Here is a 19,223-nt window from a genome sequence, read left to right as displayed (position 1 = left end):
GCGATAGTAATTATAATATTACATACCATATTTCACGGACTAAACTGTTAATTATATTCAGCCGAGGAGAAATCTTTTGGCGTGTATAAAGTTAATACAACGGTCTCTTTTATAACCGCATATTAATATTGAAATTTTGATCATGTCGATTTATTCACAAACGCATGTACGTATCGGTATGTATTTCAATTCAATTTCAAATTTTATCATATTAATTTCCGTATCAAACTGTCACGCCTCTAATTTATTCGTGCAAATTTTATTTCTCTATTCAGTGTCGTATCGAGTTTATAATTACATTCGCATCTCATACATTCAGAAATAAAATACTTTCAACGGAAGGTATTGTAAACATGAGCATTTAGGATTATTATTAAATTGCTAGAGACATTTGTCATTTTTTAAATTAAAACTAAATGTTAAAGCGAAAAAGAGAGAACGAGAGAGAGAAAGAGATATGCTTTTGATACATATTGCAGTACTCGGAATAATTCCTAGGGATCATTTCTCACCGAAATGGTGCACCAAATGTCTAACGGAACAGCGGGCAGAAAGGACTCCGCATTAGCAAAGTTTCGTGCTAATTGTACGTAATTAATTATATCATTATTTCGCCGATTAATCTAAGTCGGGCTCACCGCGATGGTAGAGAATGATATTTTTCCTCTCGCGATGTTCGGTATTCTTCGTCACAATTGCTGCACAAAAGCGATCAATCTAGGAAGATATGATTTCATTTCTTTCCTCTTTTTTTTTAAAAAGACAGAAAACGATGTTACGTTACACAAAGGACGAGAAAGATGTTGCCTTCCCGACGAGATGAAAATTGCTAGGAATATATTGCGCGAATATTTTTTGGTTTTGCCGTGGCAGAAATCGTTGCAGCAACGATTTAATATTTGAAAACAATTTCAGAACTTTTTGTATGTACATATTCGTGCATCGAATGTTTCAGAGAGAATTGGCGGCGCGTTTTGAAAAATTTGAAATTGATGGCGGCGTATTCCGTACCGGAAATTCATGAAAGCAACACATGGAATGCCTATTTATTTTATGCTCGCGAAATCAAATTACAAATAATGCAATTACAAAAGAGCCATTTGTCTAGCTTTGATTGTCTCGTCTCTTTTATATATGTAAAAGAATAGTCGGTTAGTTAATTGAGAAAATAGAAAATTTAACAAACAAATTACTGACGATTTCAGTTCTGTTAAACATGCTTTTAAATATTGCTGTTTAATCAAGTTGCGAATTGCAATCGTAATATTTTTAATATCAAATCGCTAATTATCATCGTAAACATCGTACACAAGTCAATTAGCTCCAATTCACAATTAACGCGATATTTTTATTCCTCAAACTCGCGCTACACTTACTGCGTGTAGATAGAAGTGTTCATTTATTTATAACAGTCACGTTTTATCACCATATATTGCACGCAACTCTATTAAACTTCAGTATGAGCTAGCAAATGTTGCATTTATGAGAAAGAAGAATAAATTGGAATACATTCGAAACACATGCGACATACGATGCGAATTTGACAAATTTGATTTCTCGTAAAAATAAGAACTACAGATATATTACCACACAATGTGTTAGGCTTTAAAGGCACATTCGATTTTTTTATTATAAATTCTGTAGGTAAATTTAAATTTGTATACAAATAAGTAAAATACAATTCAACTTATGACTGTGAGAACTCGTTGTTAAACTTTCATAAGTGTGTAAGAATTTTTTTCAGATTTTTATACAGTCCGAAATGATATAAAAATCTGTATTGAAATTCGGAAACTCAGATTACAGACAAAGAGTGAAAATTTCACACTGTCGACAGAGAATTAATCATGGCAATTTCTGTGGCATTCAATCACTTGTCTCTTACTTGCTTTACTTTGATTTCTTGTAAATATAAGAACTTTATTATTAGAGACGTATTACCGAATTTATTAATTATGGTAATTCCTACGATACTTTATAACTTCTGTCTTACTTGCCAGTTATGAGCACAAAACTTGATCGTTTTCGATCACATTCCAAAAACTCTTATCGTTCTTGCGCAGGAGATATGTATCTCAAGATATTACATTGTTACGTAATACTATTTTCTTTTTATTTTTATGACTAAGTTGTAGAATAAGAATAACGTATGTATCGATTATCGATGTTCGTAAGCACGCGTTCGTGTTTATCCGCTTATAGAACACGCAACGTTTGTCATCAGCGCGAATAGCAACGTTCTTGCGCGTAATTCTCAGAGAGGTACGGAGCGGGCAAAGTTATACCGAAGGCTTGTTTGCGTGCCCGCGAAAGTTAGCTCGTCGACAACGCAATCCTTTGAGACTAATCTACGCGAGAGTGGACGAACTCGCATTACTCACGCCTGCGAGATTTCCTGCGTGTACGTGCAGCCTTTTTATATTCCACATGATCCTCGTGATAGTACTGACTTGAAAACTGGATCATTTTTTCCTAGAATGCGCGCGCGCGCACGTTAATATTATCCGTATGTAGTCGAAGCTTTTCTATTCACATCTCGTTGCCATTCAATTTTTCTCGGTTGAACGGATTTGATATCAAAGCGTAAATTATGCTGTGCGATTTTTGACAGAAGAAATTTTTGCAGTGAATATTTTGGGGCAGTGAATAATATCAAAATGTATACCATATATATATATATATACTATCATAAAAAATTTAAGAGAGAATATCAAGAAAATCATACACAATTTTGTAATACCTATTTTTCTGAGTATTATTTTCAAAATTATTTCTATATATATTAAAGACAATTGCATTATACATATAAAATGTCGTAATAATTCTAAAAAGATGCAATTTTTAAAATATGTTGATATGATTTATAACTGTTGGTTGACCGAATGGATAAAAACATAATGGCCTACTTTCAAATGATTTACGATCGACTTTGGCTGAAGAGAAAATATCGAAAAGCTATTGTCATCAAAAAACCAGCTACATAAATTTCCTGATTATTATAAATGTAAAATAATGATGTCAAAAGTTAATAAAATATATAACATGAAATTAGTAAAATTATATAATTAACTAACTTTGATATTTGCTACTGACTGTATCAATTTATTTTCACCTATTTTCAAATTTAATTAATTCATTAATATTCTTCTAAAATGCTCATTAGTATACAAAATTAATAAGTTGCTTTTCGATTTAATATGTAATATTACTATAGTTCTGTTCATGATTGCGTTTCAAAATCGAAAAACATTTCGGTGCGCGGAATTGGACATGTATATACATAAATTCACTCTGAAATATTCAAGCATTTAAGATCCACTTTGACAAAAAATAGGCATAGAGAAATAGCTTATTTCTCTTAATTGATTAATTCATTGATATAACTAATTGATATAATTAAGTTTAACACAACAGATTGTCGTGGAATTATTTCCGCACAATCTGATGAGTCGCAAGATTATTTACGCCTAACGAAGCAATCGAAAATTACGGAATAAATTCTAACAAATCCATTTTTCTTTTAATAAAGCGCGCCTTTAAATCTTTAAATTCGCATCACTTCTTTTCTTATAAATGTAAATGTTTTCTGCTCTGAAATATTGCGAGATATTTGAATGCGTAATGTCCATCTGTCCTTAACGCGCACACTATGTTAGATTTGGAGGAAATGAAATGTCAAATTTCGGTATTTTCTCTTTTCTGTGCATAAGCGCAGAATAATGCATGAAGTTTTACTTTAGGAGAGGACGCGGGCGGCAACAACGGCGCCAAATGCCGAGAACAAAATTTCAACACTGTGTTCTTCACTAGGGATTAATATCGTTTTGCATATTTACATATTCAAGTAACGCCACGTTTCTTGTCAAGAGGCAGGAGGAAAGAGAATATTCTTACTTCACTTATTACTCAGACCAGCATTAATCGTAATCGAGCATGTATATCAGTTCGCAATCCTTACGATCCGTAAACAGAAGTCGGATTTCTGTAGAATAATATCGGAAAAATTAATGGTATCTACAAATTCAACAAGTCTTTAAATCATCTTTCACAATCTTCAAAATATCAAAGATTCCATGGGAGAATACGCAGTATTCTTATGAATAATTTGCCTGCGCTCTAACTCGGTATCATATATTCCATGTATAAAATACTATGGAAGCATATATAATGAAAAGAGTAATATGATATATAAAACACTTTGTCGTTAAAAATATTGCAAGTACTTGAATATATTTCATCGTTAATCTTTTAAATTCCTTCGCAGCTTTAGGATTCCAAATATATCTCAGAAAATACTGAAGATCCTTTCCATCCTTTTCAGCTTACAGATTGCAAATTGTTAATATATATATATATATATATAATTTTCAATAAATATTGATTATTTTTAAATAAATGTGTGGCTTGAAATTAAAATCATTGAACTGCACAAATAAATTAAACGTACAATCATTATGATAGTAAGAAAATATATAGAAAAAAGTAAATTTGCAAAAGTAGCGTGTTGTCGTAATGGAGTAATTTTATACATATAGTAATTCATGAGCAACAAATGGCAATGCGATCCTGCTATTATATAAAACATTGCGCTACGATTTCGTTTACTTTCCTCAAATTCACGGCAGAGCGAAGTCGGGAATGACATTCGCGAACATTTCCAGAATGTCGATATCGAGGAGACAGTCTAAAATGTCGGCGGCCTCAGAACGACGTTTAAGATCTGACATTCGCAATGTGGGTATACATTCCTTCTGATAAAATTCAGTCACCCTTCTTCAGTTCCTACACTTCCGTCGAATACTCGCTGCCGGAGAACAGGACGAAGGTCGCGACATACGAAGTAAAAAGGTTTGAACGATGAAGGAGAACATGCTGATGGTGAAAGAAAAAAGGGATAAGAGAGAATACGGGGTGAATTACAGGATGCATGCTGTTTCCTTTTCTAGGTCGTCTCTGCTCCGGATTTTTTCCCCAAGAGCTTGGAGGAACTACGTTATATGCATTCATTCTTTTATAAAAGCGAAGATAAAACCCTCCAATTTTTTCATTTATATACACTGATCTTAGAAATCTTTAAGATAAACAAATATATTGATATATCAAAAATTAAACAGGCCATAGTTATTAATACACGGAATCATTATTACACATTGTATTGTTAAATTTATACATTGTGAAAGAATTTTGAATAAAAATATGTTACAGTTTAAAATAATAATTTCATAATATTGAGTGTTAAAATGAACATTAATTTAATTATTCAACATGTTTTCTAGTTTCTAGATTTTATTACTCTTAATTAATTTACAAATTAAGGGTAATAAAATCTGGAATCTAGAAAACACATATGTTGAATAATTAAGTTAAAAATTAAAATATATTTAGAAGATGTAAATAAAATTATTTAAGAATAATAACTAATTTATGTACAGAATAAAATTTAAGAATTAATTATTTACATATGCAACTAAAATCCATTAAAAAAATTTGCAATAGATTTTAGCGTATAAAGTTTAGTTATATCGTGGAAAATTATAGTTTCATATTTTTCTTTAAATAGATATTTTGTTACAGTTTCTTATAAATATACATTCGTTATTTTCCTATAAATTCTACTCATTCTCTTTACTCGCGTCACTTTGATGAAATATGCTAAAAGTTCTTATAAATTTAAATTTGATATAAATGCAGCTTTTTGTAAAAAATATGTGTATAAAACTAAAAAAGAGATATATTTTTGCAAGATTTTTGCTTTCAGTGATTTATTCAAACCAATTTTTATTTATGCTGTATTATTTATCTATGTATATTTGAAGTAACTAAAATATTTGGACATTGCTGCTTTACTAAAAACATATCGTTCCTTTACCTCAAACATGACAACTTTAAAAAATGTAATTTTTCAGTTATTATCATAAATGAGTTAAAGATTACTATATAAATCACCAAATATAAAATAACTTAACTTCACAATCCGTTCATTAAATAGCACTCTTAAAGTTTTCAAAGAGGTTATAATATTTTCTACAAGGTGATCAATTTGAGTTGTCATATTTGTAAAAGGAGAGTTTTCTACAGACAACATTTAAAATTAAGACTATTTTGGTGAACAAAGTTTAAAAAAAAATTGGTTTATTTTGAATTTAATCATTAGTAATAAAAATATGCATATAAACCTATTTTATATGTAATACTATTTTACGATATAATCGTACATAGTTGGAAAAAATGTGTTGAATTTAACATAAATCGCATGTCCCAAACGGTCCACTCAAATTTTTGAGTTAATTTTACACAAGATGAATATGTTAGAAGATAACACAAATATTATGTAAGAGAATAAATACACAGTTTGTAAACAAACCGTGGGAACATTTTTTTTTCAGAAAATTAACATTTATGATATGTTAAATTAACACGTATTTTATTCATTCGTCTTAGAATTTACGTTTTAAAACACATTATTTTTGTGTTATTTGTTCACTTACTCATAAATTGTGTCATTTTGACTGAGAAACATTGAATATCAATTTCACAAAAAATGTTTAAATAACATAATCACATTATGTTAAATTAACACTCGAATATGTTAAAAAATTCAACACAAACGTGAATGGACTGTTTCTAACACAAAATACACAAATTTTTTTACTGTGTATAATGTTATAACAATCGGTATAATGTTTCGTCATACTCATAATTTTCCTATATCTTCTTGAATAACTTACTTAGCCGTGAATAATATGACATTTCTTCGCAATGTCGATACACAACACATCTCCGCGCAAAACAAATGTATTAACTACGCGCATTCGTGTGAGGAAAAATAAAAAGGTCTCGCGTGGCACGCATTTGCAACCCAAAACAGTACAAGCCGACACACGGTCGGCTCGCATATTCGCTGCGCTTAATGCATTAAACGGACGACTCGCCGCGGTCGCCTGCAATAGCCGCCACAATGGAATTCAATTTTCGCAAGCGTGGGCACGAATGGCCGTCGATAAAGAATGGATAGATTCGTCGTCCGACGAATGAAGGAAAGAGACCGACATAGGCTTTTAACAGGAGCCTCCACAGCTCTAGAGAGCTGCTTTGTCCCTTCCAACCGTGTGCGAGCCCTCCTCACCCTGCTTGCATAGATCGGACTCCCTTCCCTCCTCACCCTCAGCTTACATGAACACCGCCAACTCTCCATGGCCGGGAGAATTCAGATAGCGGATACCGGATGCTATTATGCGCTACATATATATCCCGTGAACTTTACAGCCAGTAGACTGCGATACTCTGAGGAATTTACAGTCTGAAAGATATTGCCAGGCGATATACACATATACTGGCAGCACTTCGCCCTTGTAGGCTCTATATATGTACAGCAGGGATCGAATCGACGGAGATGGAAGGTCCTATGGGATAAGGAAATGATTTCTGTCCTTAAGAGAGTTTACGGGCTGTGTTGAAATCTTTCGAGGCCTATCCCCTATTTTCTCTCTCTCTTTCCCCTCTCCCTCTTTCCTTCTCTCTCTCTCTCTCTCTCTCTTCTCTTTTCTCTCTTCCTTATCTCTCTTGCTTTTGATTTTCTCTCTACATTTCTCACACTCTCATCGAGCGCACGTGCCAGAAAAGAAACACCATATAATGCCTGTCCAACTGTCAATCCGACTTTTCTCTCTGTGTATACCTTCGATCTTTCGAGAATGAAACGGCGTCCCATTTCGATCCGTGGGCGGACGGATGGGAACAATCGCGAGCTTTTGTTTAATTCCGAGATTGCACCACGAGACACTCGCCTCGAATGTTGGTACGCGCAGATGGGACCTTGCGCGAGTTTTTCCTTCCACGTTTCATTAGAGAGGAGACACTTGATAGTCCGAGCGGCTTCCTTGCGTAAATTTATCGTCTCGCTTGGAAAGTTTGATCGGGATTAAAATCACCGTGCGATCACGAGCGGAGTAAGTGAAGCGCGTTTGTTCTACTTGGCGAGACTGTTTGAGGACACGATAATGGATACGGCGGCAATCTTGGGCACATTATTACAAAAGAAGTACGACAAAAAAAAATAAAAATATTTCGTAATACTTTCTAATTTTATTAGAACTTAAAAATTAAGGACCCTTTGCGTGAATTCCTAGAATATAGTTAAATAATAAAACCTTATTGTATCCATCTATATTCAAATGATACTTTGTTAGAAATTAATTTATAATTAATGATTTTTCTAAGTATCTAATATAGTGATTGATGAAGCGAAGTAATAAATAATAATATAAAAAAATAATGAGAGAAGAATTTAGTTAATAATAATAATTTAGTTAATAATAACCTGAAGGAAAAATTTAGTTAAAACTTTTATTAAATTTACATTCCGATACCAATTAAGTAACGAATAACCGATTAACTACTGCATTTGCAATTGAAATTGAGAACATCACGTTTAATCCGCGCTTTTATAAAAATTTAAACTGAAAAGTTAAGAATGCTTAGTTTACATTTGCGTATGTACATACAGATTGAGAACACGATATCGGTTCTAGGTCACGTTTTACAAGGAAAAATTTCTGTTGGGTAATTTTCCGAGCAAAATTTGAAAACAAACTTTTGTCCCGGTTGCATGTTTTCGTAAAAGTGAGATAGTGACTATCAACCTTTCCTCCATTACAGAAATTCTGGAGGAAGGATTCAACTGATACGCGTCTAAGCTGGGGATCCTGGAAAACTGTGCGACCGGCCAAAGGGCCGGCTAGAAACAGTACCTCTTCTTGCTCGCAAAGAGGATCAAGAAATCTTATCGTACTTGCTACCTAGACGAAGAAAAAGAATCCAAAAGAGAAAGGAGAACCTTCCACGGCAGGGTGGAAGGAAAAAAGAAAGGGAAACAGAAGACAGGAAACGTGATCGCAGCCTGGAAGATAAGTTAGCCTGGAAATGTCGAGCATAGGCAGGAAGATGGAATCCCAGGCGAGACGTTCAAAGATCTCGTGATTGGTGTCAGTACCTGGCCGAGGTGGTAAGGTCGATCACGGAGATCGACCGTGATGGAGGCAAGAGCGAATGAATCGTTCGTCAGGTCGATCCTTCGAAACCTTTCGCTGACCCGCGAACGTCGGCACCTGGACAAGCCGCCTGGGGGAGAAGTGGCTACAAACGCCATCGATGTTGTCGCCACGACCGTGCAAGAGGAGAAGATGGCGGACTTTCTGGGCGATGCCCTTGCAGGGAATGACAGTGACGTCGATGGCGATGGGTCCGGTTGGTTCAATGACTCGACGACCGCTGTCTTCTCGACTCTGTCCGCCTCCTCGTCGTTCGCAGACTCCACGTCGTCGTACTCTACGAGCGTTGACAACTACACCGGTAGCGTGTCCGACCTCTTCGCCTTCGACGACCTGAGTGATTACATCAATCGATTCAACTACAGCGTTCTCGTGAATCTGACGGCCTACTACGACGGCGGCACAGATCTGAATCTCAGTAGCGTCAATTGTACATCGTCGATAGTCGCCGGGGGTACCGTTAGGCCGGGCGAGTGTGCCGGGACTGCCGGCTTCGACGAGAAGTCTGACGCGAACAGCTGGTGGGCTCTGATACTCGTGATCGTGCCGTGTTTGACGCTTTTCGGTAACGTGCTCGTTATCCTAGCGGTAGTGAGAGAACGGGCGCTGCAGACTGTCACTAACTACTTTATCGTCAGTTTGGCGGTCGCTGATCTCCTCGTAGCGGTGCTCGTTATGCCGTTCGCGGTCTACGTACTGGTAAGTCTTTGCAAAAATAACGCGAAGTAACATTCTGTTTATCATATTTCAATATTTAAAATAGCTAACAAATAAACACTTCGTAGTAAATGTATTACACAAAGAGACCTATACAGCACAGAAACACATAGCAACATTGTTGCAGCGTTTGCTGGAACATTCTAATATTGGTACAATATTGTAATGATCTGTGCTATATGGGAATTATATTCTAATCAAATATCATTGTTTTTTTTTTTTTTTCAAATATCTCGAGATATTTTATTTCTTTATGTTTTTCTAAAAAGAGTAATTCATTCTAAGATATGCAACGTACGTACTAAAAAAGACTTGTAATCGTTAAATTGCAGGCGCTTATTTCATTGTTGCATCGCTGGAAAATGTTACTTTGCTGATTATCGCGTTCTAATTATACGAACACGAAGCGTATAGTTGTAAATATATATAACGCACGTATATAATCCATTTATCTTTCATCTGATGTGAGTAAAAATTTTAGAGCGATATATCTGTCGTAATTAATCATGTAAGACGTTCGAACGAAACGTTAAAGACTTATCATTCAGCGCGGTTTTATTTCGCTAACAGCAGTTGAGGGAATTAATATTACTAATTATAGATCATTACATAATTTGTAAATAAGATATTTGAAAACTCCGGAGGGGCGGAGTCTCGCATCGATCGCAAGTTTAGCTGCTAATTAGACGCTATACGTTACACAGCGTTTGCATGCACTCAATTACCGCCCTCACCTTCAGAGTACACGAGAAAAGGAAATTGAGTAGTATTCACTTTTAAACACTTTGATCTCGCTAACACTGAGGTGTCGGTTAAAAAAGAGAGATTTTTCCGGTTAATCAAAAGAAAAAATAAATCTTCGAAAATCGAAACGCACATTTGCTGTAGTAATAGAATTTTGAACTTCTGTTGGTATAAGTTCTAACTGCGCGATAATTTTCGAATTACATGCAGTGTATAATTCGAGCGAAAACAAAATCAAAAGTTCATTGTAGAAGCTATTTGATTCTACAGATCATTGTGGCGGACCAGTTTGTTGATTATACAAACGTATTAGCTAATACGGCTGAATTCACTAACCTCAACCATTGAAAATATTGACACTGCATGTAATGCATTTCATACGAGGAAGAATTCGAGTGCTAAAAATTTATTCCTTACAATTCTCGCATTTACATAAATAATTTTATTGAAATCGATAAAAATACTATCTTTGCGTATACAATTATTAAATAAAATATCAAATAGGTTTACATTATTTGATATTATCAACAATAGAAATGCTCTTTAGAGCCAATGCGAGAGTAAAAATTAATTAATTGTTTTTTTATTGAATAAAGATTAATTAGTTGTTAAATAATTTATTTGCTTAATAAGTAAATAAATTGTACAAGTAAATAAATTATTGTTAAAGTCGAAATTTATTGTACCAAAAATTAAAAGTCAAATAAATTTTAAAAGATAATATAATTATTGGTTGACTGGAATTGTATTTGAAATATATACTTATTATACAACTGTATTATATTATAACTAATATATATTAAATAGAGTAAAGCTTTGGTTAAATTAGCTGTATTGTTAATTTATAGCTCAATAAATTAATAATAAAATTCTAATTAAAGGGCAACAAATAGTTTCAAAAGACAAAGTAAATGCCATTATATGAAATAGAGGGCTTAAATTTTACAAAAGGAAGAAAGGTATATATAAATTTAAAACTTCCAAGGGCTATAAATTGTAAGACGAAATGAAACTAAACTTCCAAGTCATGTTAGAAATTGAGATATTGCCAGTTACGATGTCGCGTGGTGATAATGCATAATGCGATAAAAGGAGGGGGTAGGTTATTTATAATAATCAAGGCGTTGAGTATGAGAATGTTATAACGCCGCGAATCATCTGCATTAAATTTACCCAATGGACTTTCATGCATTCAGTTTAATCACCAATTAAATACACGCTGCGGCAACGGCGTTGAAATAGCTGCAATTATAAAAGATGATGTCGAAGCTAAATGCCATTTAGTCACGTCTATCAAACTTATAGTAGTCGGAAACGGTTTTCGTCGACTCTAACATAATGTGCAGAAAATGCATCCATTATTCTGTTTTTCTGGCGTTGCAATAAACAAACGAAACGAAGTGAAGGAAGTTAATTAACACATCCGGGAAAATAAAGGCACAATATAAATAAAAACAGCCGTAAAGATAGAAATATGAGATCGAAAGGGTAAAACGGGCAAGAGGAAGTTAAACACGGAACAATAAAATTGAACGATATAAAAATAAAAAAAGACCGTTGATTACGAAATCAGTTTGAAAGGTTAAAGGTCTGTTGCGAGCTGAACGCAAACAGAGGTGCGATGTAATTAAATGTGTAAATATTTAAAACAAACGACAAAAGATCAATACACGTATAATGTAAACGTATATAGAAATATGTATGCAGTTTGGACCCATATATTAGTAATAAATCAATGACTATAGAATTAAATGTATATATATATATATATATAATATTAATTAAAATATTTAATCCAAAAGATTTTTACTTGATAAAATTAAAATTTCATCTAAAGAGCAAGTTATAATTAAACTTTCTTTTAGAAATTCAATGTTATATATTTATTATAGATAAAAATAATATTAAAAAATAAAGAAAAAAAGGCTAAATTATTTACCTTCTAAGGTCACATTACATGTGTTTTTTGTATTTGCAATATTATGTTAGAATTTTAATTCTAAGATAAAACATAGTTTTGCGCCAGACTTTCGTTTCAATCGTTAGCAGGCCATTTGCTTATCCCGGCACGTTTCGTATAGATTACATCGCACGTCTACACGTGATCTTATTTTAAACTCGTCAGCGGTAGAAGATGCGTTTCGTTCCCGATGCACGTCTTTACAAACGCGGAAACGAGAAAGAAGCGGGGATGCATGTTACGGAGAACAAATGGCAATTTTCTAAAAATAGGAAATCCCGATGCGCGGTCCCATAAACTCGGGTCAGCCGACTCGATCTCGATTTCGGCAATACATGCCGACCGGATTGAACGAGACAAAAGTGCGATCGGTCAATTAAAGACTACGTTCGTAACACCGCGTGTGAACGTTCGTCAATGCAATTTTCAGAGCATGTCTGGACGCGTCCCACATTTCCTGCGGCACGCAACTTCATCGTGACCGTACGTGCGCGTGTGCGTGTGTATTTTGGGTGGAATTGTCGACGAAGATAGATTGCTAAAAAAAATCCGAAGTGAAATTTGTTTTCTGCACTGCGGTGCGGAATATGCTAGTATTTTCCTGATTAAATTCTTTCAATAATTCTGTTAAATCAATAATAATAGGAGTATGAAAACCTACGCTGGATGAAAATTCGTCTGTTTGCAGTTATATGTCTCACATCGATACAGCTTGTATGATGAGACGGTTATTTATGTGGATAAGAAAAATTATGATATCAATTGCATGAAAACTGGAGATGATCAATTTAAAAGAATCAAATTGACAAGCTAGCAACATGTAAGCGGTAGAAATGTAATCAAATTTTGTTTTATGTGAAATTAATTGATGTAACCTTTTTAATTTTAATTTGAAATACTGTGGATGACTGTGTATAACAGAAAAGTCGAACCACCTATATGTTATTTTTATAGAATACGAATTTATAAAGTTGTTTACGTATAAAACATCCTGCATAAATTTTCATACTCTTGATTTATTATATTAATGATTCAATCATAAAGATTTCATCTTTTGAATTTTGTTAAATTTGAATATACTAAAAATTTTACTTCATAATGTGACTTTAGAATTTTAGAGGTACAGTTTAGTTATTACATTTGATCCGATAGAATATTATGCAACTTCTACGTTGATAGAATTTCGCTCACTCAATAAACATCTCATGTCACTATACCAGAGTTAAATAATGACTTCGACCAAATAATTTGCTGGTTTCGAGATTGAGTTAGCACAAACTGTAACTACAAGTTCCACAAAATGAACAAAGACCCATGTAATATAACTGGATGCTGTATTTAGTGGAAGTTCACGACCGTAATCAATAAATTTCTAATGGTCGGTGGAGATCTCTCATTAATTTTGCAACGAATGGCAGGATGAGTGTCCCGTTTTAATTGCACCTTAAATAATCCTATTTCCCGCTCTCGTATCCTTGACATCCGGCGGAATAGCGACCAGTACCGCGTCATATTACATCGGTATGATAAAATCAAGGTGCAGCTTCACCTAAATGCAAACACGGCGGAACGTGCTGGGATCGTCCTTCGGCTGCTTAAATGGTCGTTCCGGGCAAGTCTCGCATTAAACGATTTACTAGCACGGCATATATGCGCCACGAAAGTGTCGTTGTTGGGTTCGGGGCACTTTACGTTCTTCGCAGTGTGCTCGGTGTGTGGCAGTGTCATCCTCCCTTTAAACGATGAGTGAAAAATGGTTGCTTTCACCGCGTTTGCACTTCGAATTTCTTCAGCTGTTTCCGCGAAGTCTCCGCAGCTAAGTCATAAGTTACAATCCTCTGTATTTAAATAATCTTGTCATATGGAATATGTTAAAAGAAAGTTTGGTATTTTTTTCCTAAAAGAGGATCAATTCTAAAGGACTTATATATTAAAGTTGTAAAGATGATTACATTACAGAGAAATACGAAGAATTTTAAATTACTCTTATCACGAGAATTTCAGTATTATTCTATTTTGTCAATAAATAATTTACTCAATATAAATATCTTTTTTAATAATACTGAGATATATACAATTTATATATAAATTTATCGTTTTAATTGTATTTTGCGTTTTATATATTTTTATTTTACATTTTGAATATTAAGTATTTAAATATTATTGAAAGGAGTTTCGAAAAATTAAATAAAATTTAAATTTATTTTTCTCAATTGTAGTAATATTAGTTCTATTATTATTATTTTACCCTTACAATTCTGTTGTGCCTATCTTTTAAATTCAAGAAAAAGGAACTAAGAAACTCTTGCGTGTCATATGCAAAGCGTGTAGTATTCTTGTTAAACTCACAGCCTTAATATAACTCCTCCCGCTATCTTTTCTACCGAAGCATTACTTTTTTTACGGCTTTCGCGTAATGTCGCAAGTCTCCGTTCTCTATATAATGTGAAAAATGACGATACTCGCGCGCAACGCGTTTATGCCCCGAATTCCGCGAGATACTCGCGTTCTTAGCGAGCAAGCCCGTTACCAGTTTCCAGCTGATAGCGCCGGGAACTCACGTTCCCGCCATTGTTGCAGGACAGACAGAATTGCAAGCATCCCCATCGACACGAAGTTTCCTCGTATTTATTTTTATTTCGCGATCGCGCACACCTGACTCAATATTTTATAGCGTCGACGCTGTTTTTACAGCGGTTTCCCGAATATCGCGGTTACTCTTTGCGTTAACGAGCGCGACGTGTAAATTGCGCGGTTCTGTCAACGACGCAAAGAAGTTAGCGTCCACGGGAGTTGGGCTTCACCACGGTACCTCACATGAAATAATGAATATCTCTCGTCGCAAAAAAGGTAAACGCGCATTGCGTATGCAAATGCATTTAGCGACACATTTACGTATTTCTCGGAAAACTTATTATTTTTCATGAAGAGAACTTGTTTCTACACAATTACGAATTTAGATAAATTTCCGAAAAATTTCGCATTAAAATTGAAAATATACGACCAACACACAAAAGATTAATCTATCGCGAAATTTAAAACAATCATATTTTTTCGTATGGTATCAAAATTGTATCTTATTTCTATTTTTTCAAACAATGTTTTTTATTTACTTTTTATAACACAGGTTGTTAATGATATTTGTAGAGATATTTGCTAACAAGACAAAAATATACTTCTCCACTTACTATTAAAAGATATCAATACTATTTATATAATATCGCTTATAACAACAGAAAAGAGAATCTCCGCAATCGCAAAATCATATGCACATCAACGTTACATACTTTCGTGTATAAATATATATTTATAGGTTAGGAATAACGAAACCGTGACGTCACACTAATTTTGCACACAGACAGGCTTTATGTATTCGTTATTACAAACGTCACGAGCAAAAATCAGATTTTTCGCGACGAGCCAGTAACTTCATATCTCTGCAAGGATTTATACGGCTTGGTATTCATTCATTCTCACCAATTTGCTTTCAGTCATTTAAGCGCACAAAATTTAAAGCTCCGCATATTTCAGCAGGTTTTTTTCAGCAGGAAATTTTCACCGTTTTCAAACGAGATATGGATTAAAGTGCGCTTCATTTCTGTTTTGATAGGACGAATGATGAAATCGTTCCCTATATATTGGAATTATACCCATGATATACATAGCAAAAATAAAGAAATAAAATCCAAATTGGTACAAACATCATTAATGTTTTCAAAAATTTTCTTTATTTTCAAAAGTTTAAGTTCAAAAGTTTCGCATATATTTAATAATAACTTCTGGAGCATAAATTAGATTATAAAAGATTAACGTTTCATGTAAATTTAATAATGTCATAAATTTATTGTAACTGTATTATCATACTGGGAATATTGTACGAATGAACTTTTCTCAGTATTTGCATAATAAATATGTAAATGAGTAATATGTATTTTTCCTCCATTTGTTTTACATTTTTGAACAAATGAATTTTGGTTTCACAAAAATAATTATGCAAAAAGATATTTAACGATACAATTATTAATGAAATTATCATGTAGTAACAAATAATAGAATAAAAAATATATACGCAAGTTATAATTTTGTTATTTTGAATATTTTTGTTAGTGATATTTAACTTGAATTTATTAATGTATTAATAATTAAAATAATAAAATGCAAGAAATAAAAAGTTCTTATTGCAATATTTTCCTACAATTAACGCAATAGATATCAATGTGACATTTTTTTAGAAATTCTAATTATATCTTGTGGAACAAATACTCACGAGCTTAAAAACTTAAAAATAGTTTTTGTCAGAATGAAATTCAGTCTGAAAAGATTAAGAGAGTCATTATATTTAATTAGTAAGAAAGATTATTTTAACAACTTTTTTACTTTATTTCAAAACATTATTCATTTCTCAAAATTAAAGCAGTAATAGTCATCTTTAAAAATATTAATGATTTTAAACAATATAACTATCTAATTTGGAACTAAATCTCAAATTAAATAAGATGTCATTAAAATAAATTTAAAACTGAATTAAATACGGAAGATATTGTTATTTATTTTTCTTCCTAAAACTCGATCGACAAAATTTTCTTGTAACGTAGTAATAAACAATGATATTCAAACATTAAATTAAACATTGATAATCTTTGTAGAGATAAAATCAGATAAAGAATTTCAGAACTTAAGAATTTTGGCAACACACCGTATATATTTTCGGGGAGACATTCGTTCATGGCCATTAATTTCCAAGCACTTGAACATGTAAATTTAGCCCGTCATGTATTTCCGTATAGTGTTTCGATCCCATTCGAATGCAAGGAGAAGTAAAGAACGTGCCTTTACTGCGGTACGAACTGATTCGTTTTAGTATAATCCGGTTACTTCACGTTACGGTAAGGTGAGAAATGCGCCCGGTACAAAAGACAGTAAGAGTAATAAGCCATGCATCTAACGCGTTGCATTTCCATTACACAAAGGTCCATTAAGATTTTTTTATGCGTCGGTTAAAGAAAGAACTGAATCAAGATGAGATTTGCAGGTTCGATTATTTACGTAACATCGGGAATTCGATACAATTTCATTACATATACGTTTCACTATATTTAAAGTAAAACGAGATCTTTACATTATTCATGATATTTTTTTTACACGGTAAATTCATGCCAATTATTAATTCTTTTATATTTTATATAATAAAATTATAAAATATATTAAATAACTTTCCGTATTAATGTCATCAATTCTTTTCATAAAAATACATAACATTATTTTTATATTATAAGTTAATATTAAAATTTGTATTTTAATAGCTCATACTTATTACAGTATATTTGCATATCATAAGTTATTATTAAAATAAGCACAAAATATAATAGAAAAAATATATAGAGCAATATAATAACTGTTCAAAACAAAAGATAAAGAGTCTTGCGATAAATTCCTATTCGAAATAATTCCCTAATCATTACTTACACTATCATAATGTTTCTCCCATTAACATAAGGGGTGAACGCGAAGATGCATCGCTGAGAGATGTCGATCGAAACGAGAACTATGGCATGCAGGAATATCGCAATTTCGGCAGAGTACGTGCGTGTTACTACTCAGAACGATTAGAGAAGAGAAGGGCACGAGCGTAGGGTGCTTCTGGCGGGTTTTGTCGAGGGGTGCTGGCGTGACCACGAGTAATTTCGAACGACGCGACGTCTCCCCTTCAGCCGCTCACCCGCTCGGATCGTGGGTGGCCCCAGCACCCTGGTTGTCTCATCGACTGGAACAAGCACGGCAAGATCGCTAGGGCAAGGTCTATGTTAATAACGCGGATCACTTCATCGCATGCATGCTTATTATTTAGCTGTGCCAGCCTGGTTTTAATTCGTGCTGGCTACACACACCGCCGGCGAGAGTGCTGCAAGCATGAATATTAATGATTGCAGCACGGAGTGGTCACTTTTCTTCTGGAAATAGTTGCTCCTGACCGAAGGAGCAACGCCGGAAGAACGACCGTCCTTGAAAAGGCATTTGATTGTCTTTTACTTGTCGACTAACCTTGGCTCTTGAACCTTAAAGACACGCTACATATGTTTTATTCGATCCATTGATGCCACTGAACGTTCTCATTTTGCGGGGATTTAATTAACTTAGTACATACACGATGATTTTCCGGTCCTTTACTACTCACGATGGTTATTCATGTTCCGGGATAATTTTCATCGCAGTTTAACAATTAAACAAAAATTATTGAGTGAATCTTACATTATATACTTTAATATCCTTAGAAAGTATTTGTAAGATTTTTTTTTTAAATTGAAGCTTGATGTTTCTAGTTTTTCAAAGAAAATAACATAGGTACAGGAATAATACAATCATATGTATTAAGGATTAATTACATATTTCAATTTTTTCGATCGCGCTTGTAGAGAGGATTGATATCTATTATCGAAAATAGGAGTTTGAGGAAATAATGAAATTTCGATAATTTAGAGAAAGAATTTACAATTTTATCACGTATTTTTTTTTATGAACAATAGCTAGAAAACATTTCTATTTTTACTTGCATTCCAATACAATCGAAGAATTATACATTCAGAAATACATAAATTCGTGCCTGGAAATGAATAGCTGTGACTGAATGAATATCTTTACGAAAATATATGTGTTTCAAAAATTTTCGCAACCTACGTACGCGCCTATAATTACCAAATTTCATTTTTGCTAAAAGATATATTAAAATATTATAAGTAGTTATTGTACTACAA

General features: G+C 33.4%; 1 protein-coding gene across 1 annotated transcript; it reads left to right on the top strand.

Moving 5' to 3' along the window:
- Positions 1–9,032: 9,032 nt before the first annotated feature.
- On the top strand, positions 9,033–17,362 carry LOC108726933 (tyramine/octopamine receptor; the record flags this gene model as incomplete). Its single annotated transcript, XM_018454769.1, has 2 exons — positions 9,033–9,749; positions 17,259–17,362. Coding segments are annotated over exons 1-2 (821 nt in total), but the record flags the coding sequence as incomplete, so codon positions are not given.
- Positions 17,363–19,223: the final 1,861 nt, after the last annotated feature.

The sequence above is a fragment of the Mycetomoellerius zeteki genome, unplaced genomic scaffold (assembly GCF_001594055.1).
Source record: "Mycetomoellerius zeteki isolate Tzet28-1 unplaced genomic scaffold, Tzet1.0 scaffold457, whole genome shotgun sequence".
Classification (NCBI taxonomy): domain Eukaryota; kingdom Metazoa; phylum Arthropoda; class Insecta; order Hymenoptera; family Formicidae; genus Mycetomoellerius; species Mycetomoellerius zeteki.
The sequence above is the reverse complement of the archived record's forward strand: the minus strand, read 5'-3'. Positions and strand labels throughout refer to the sequence as shown.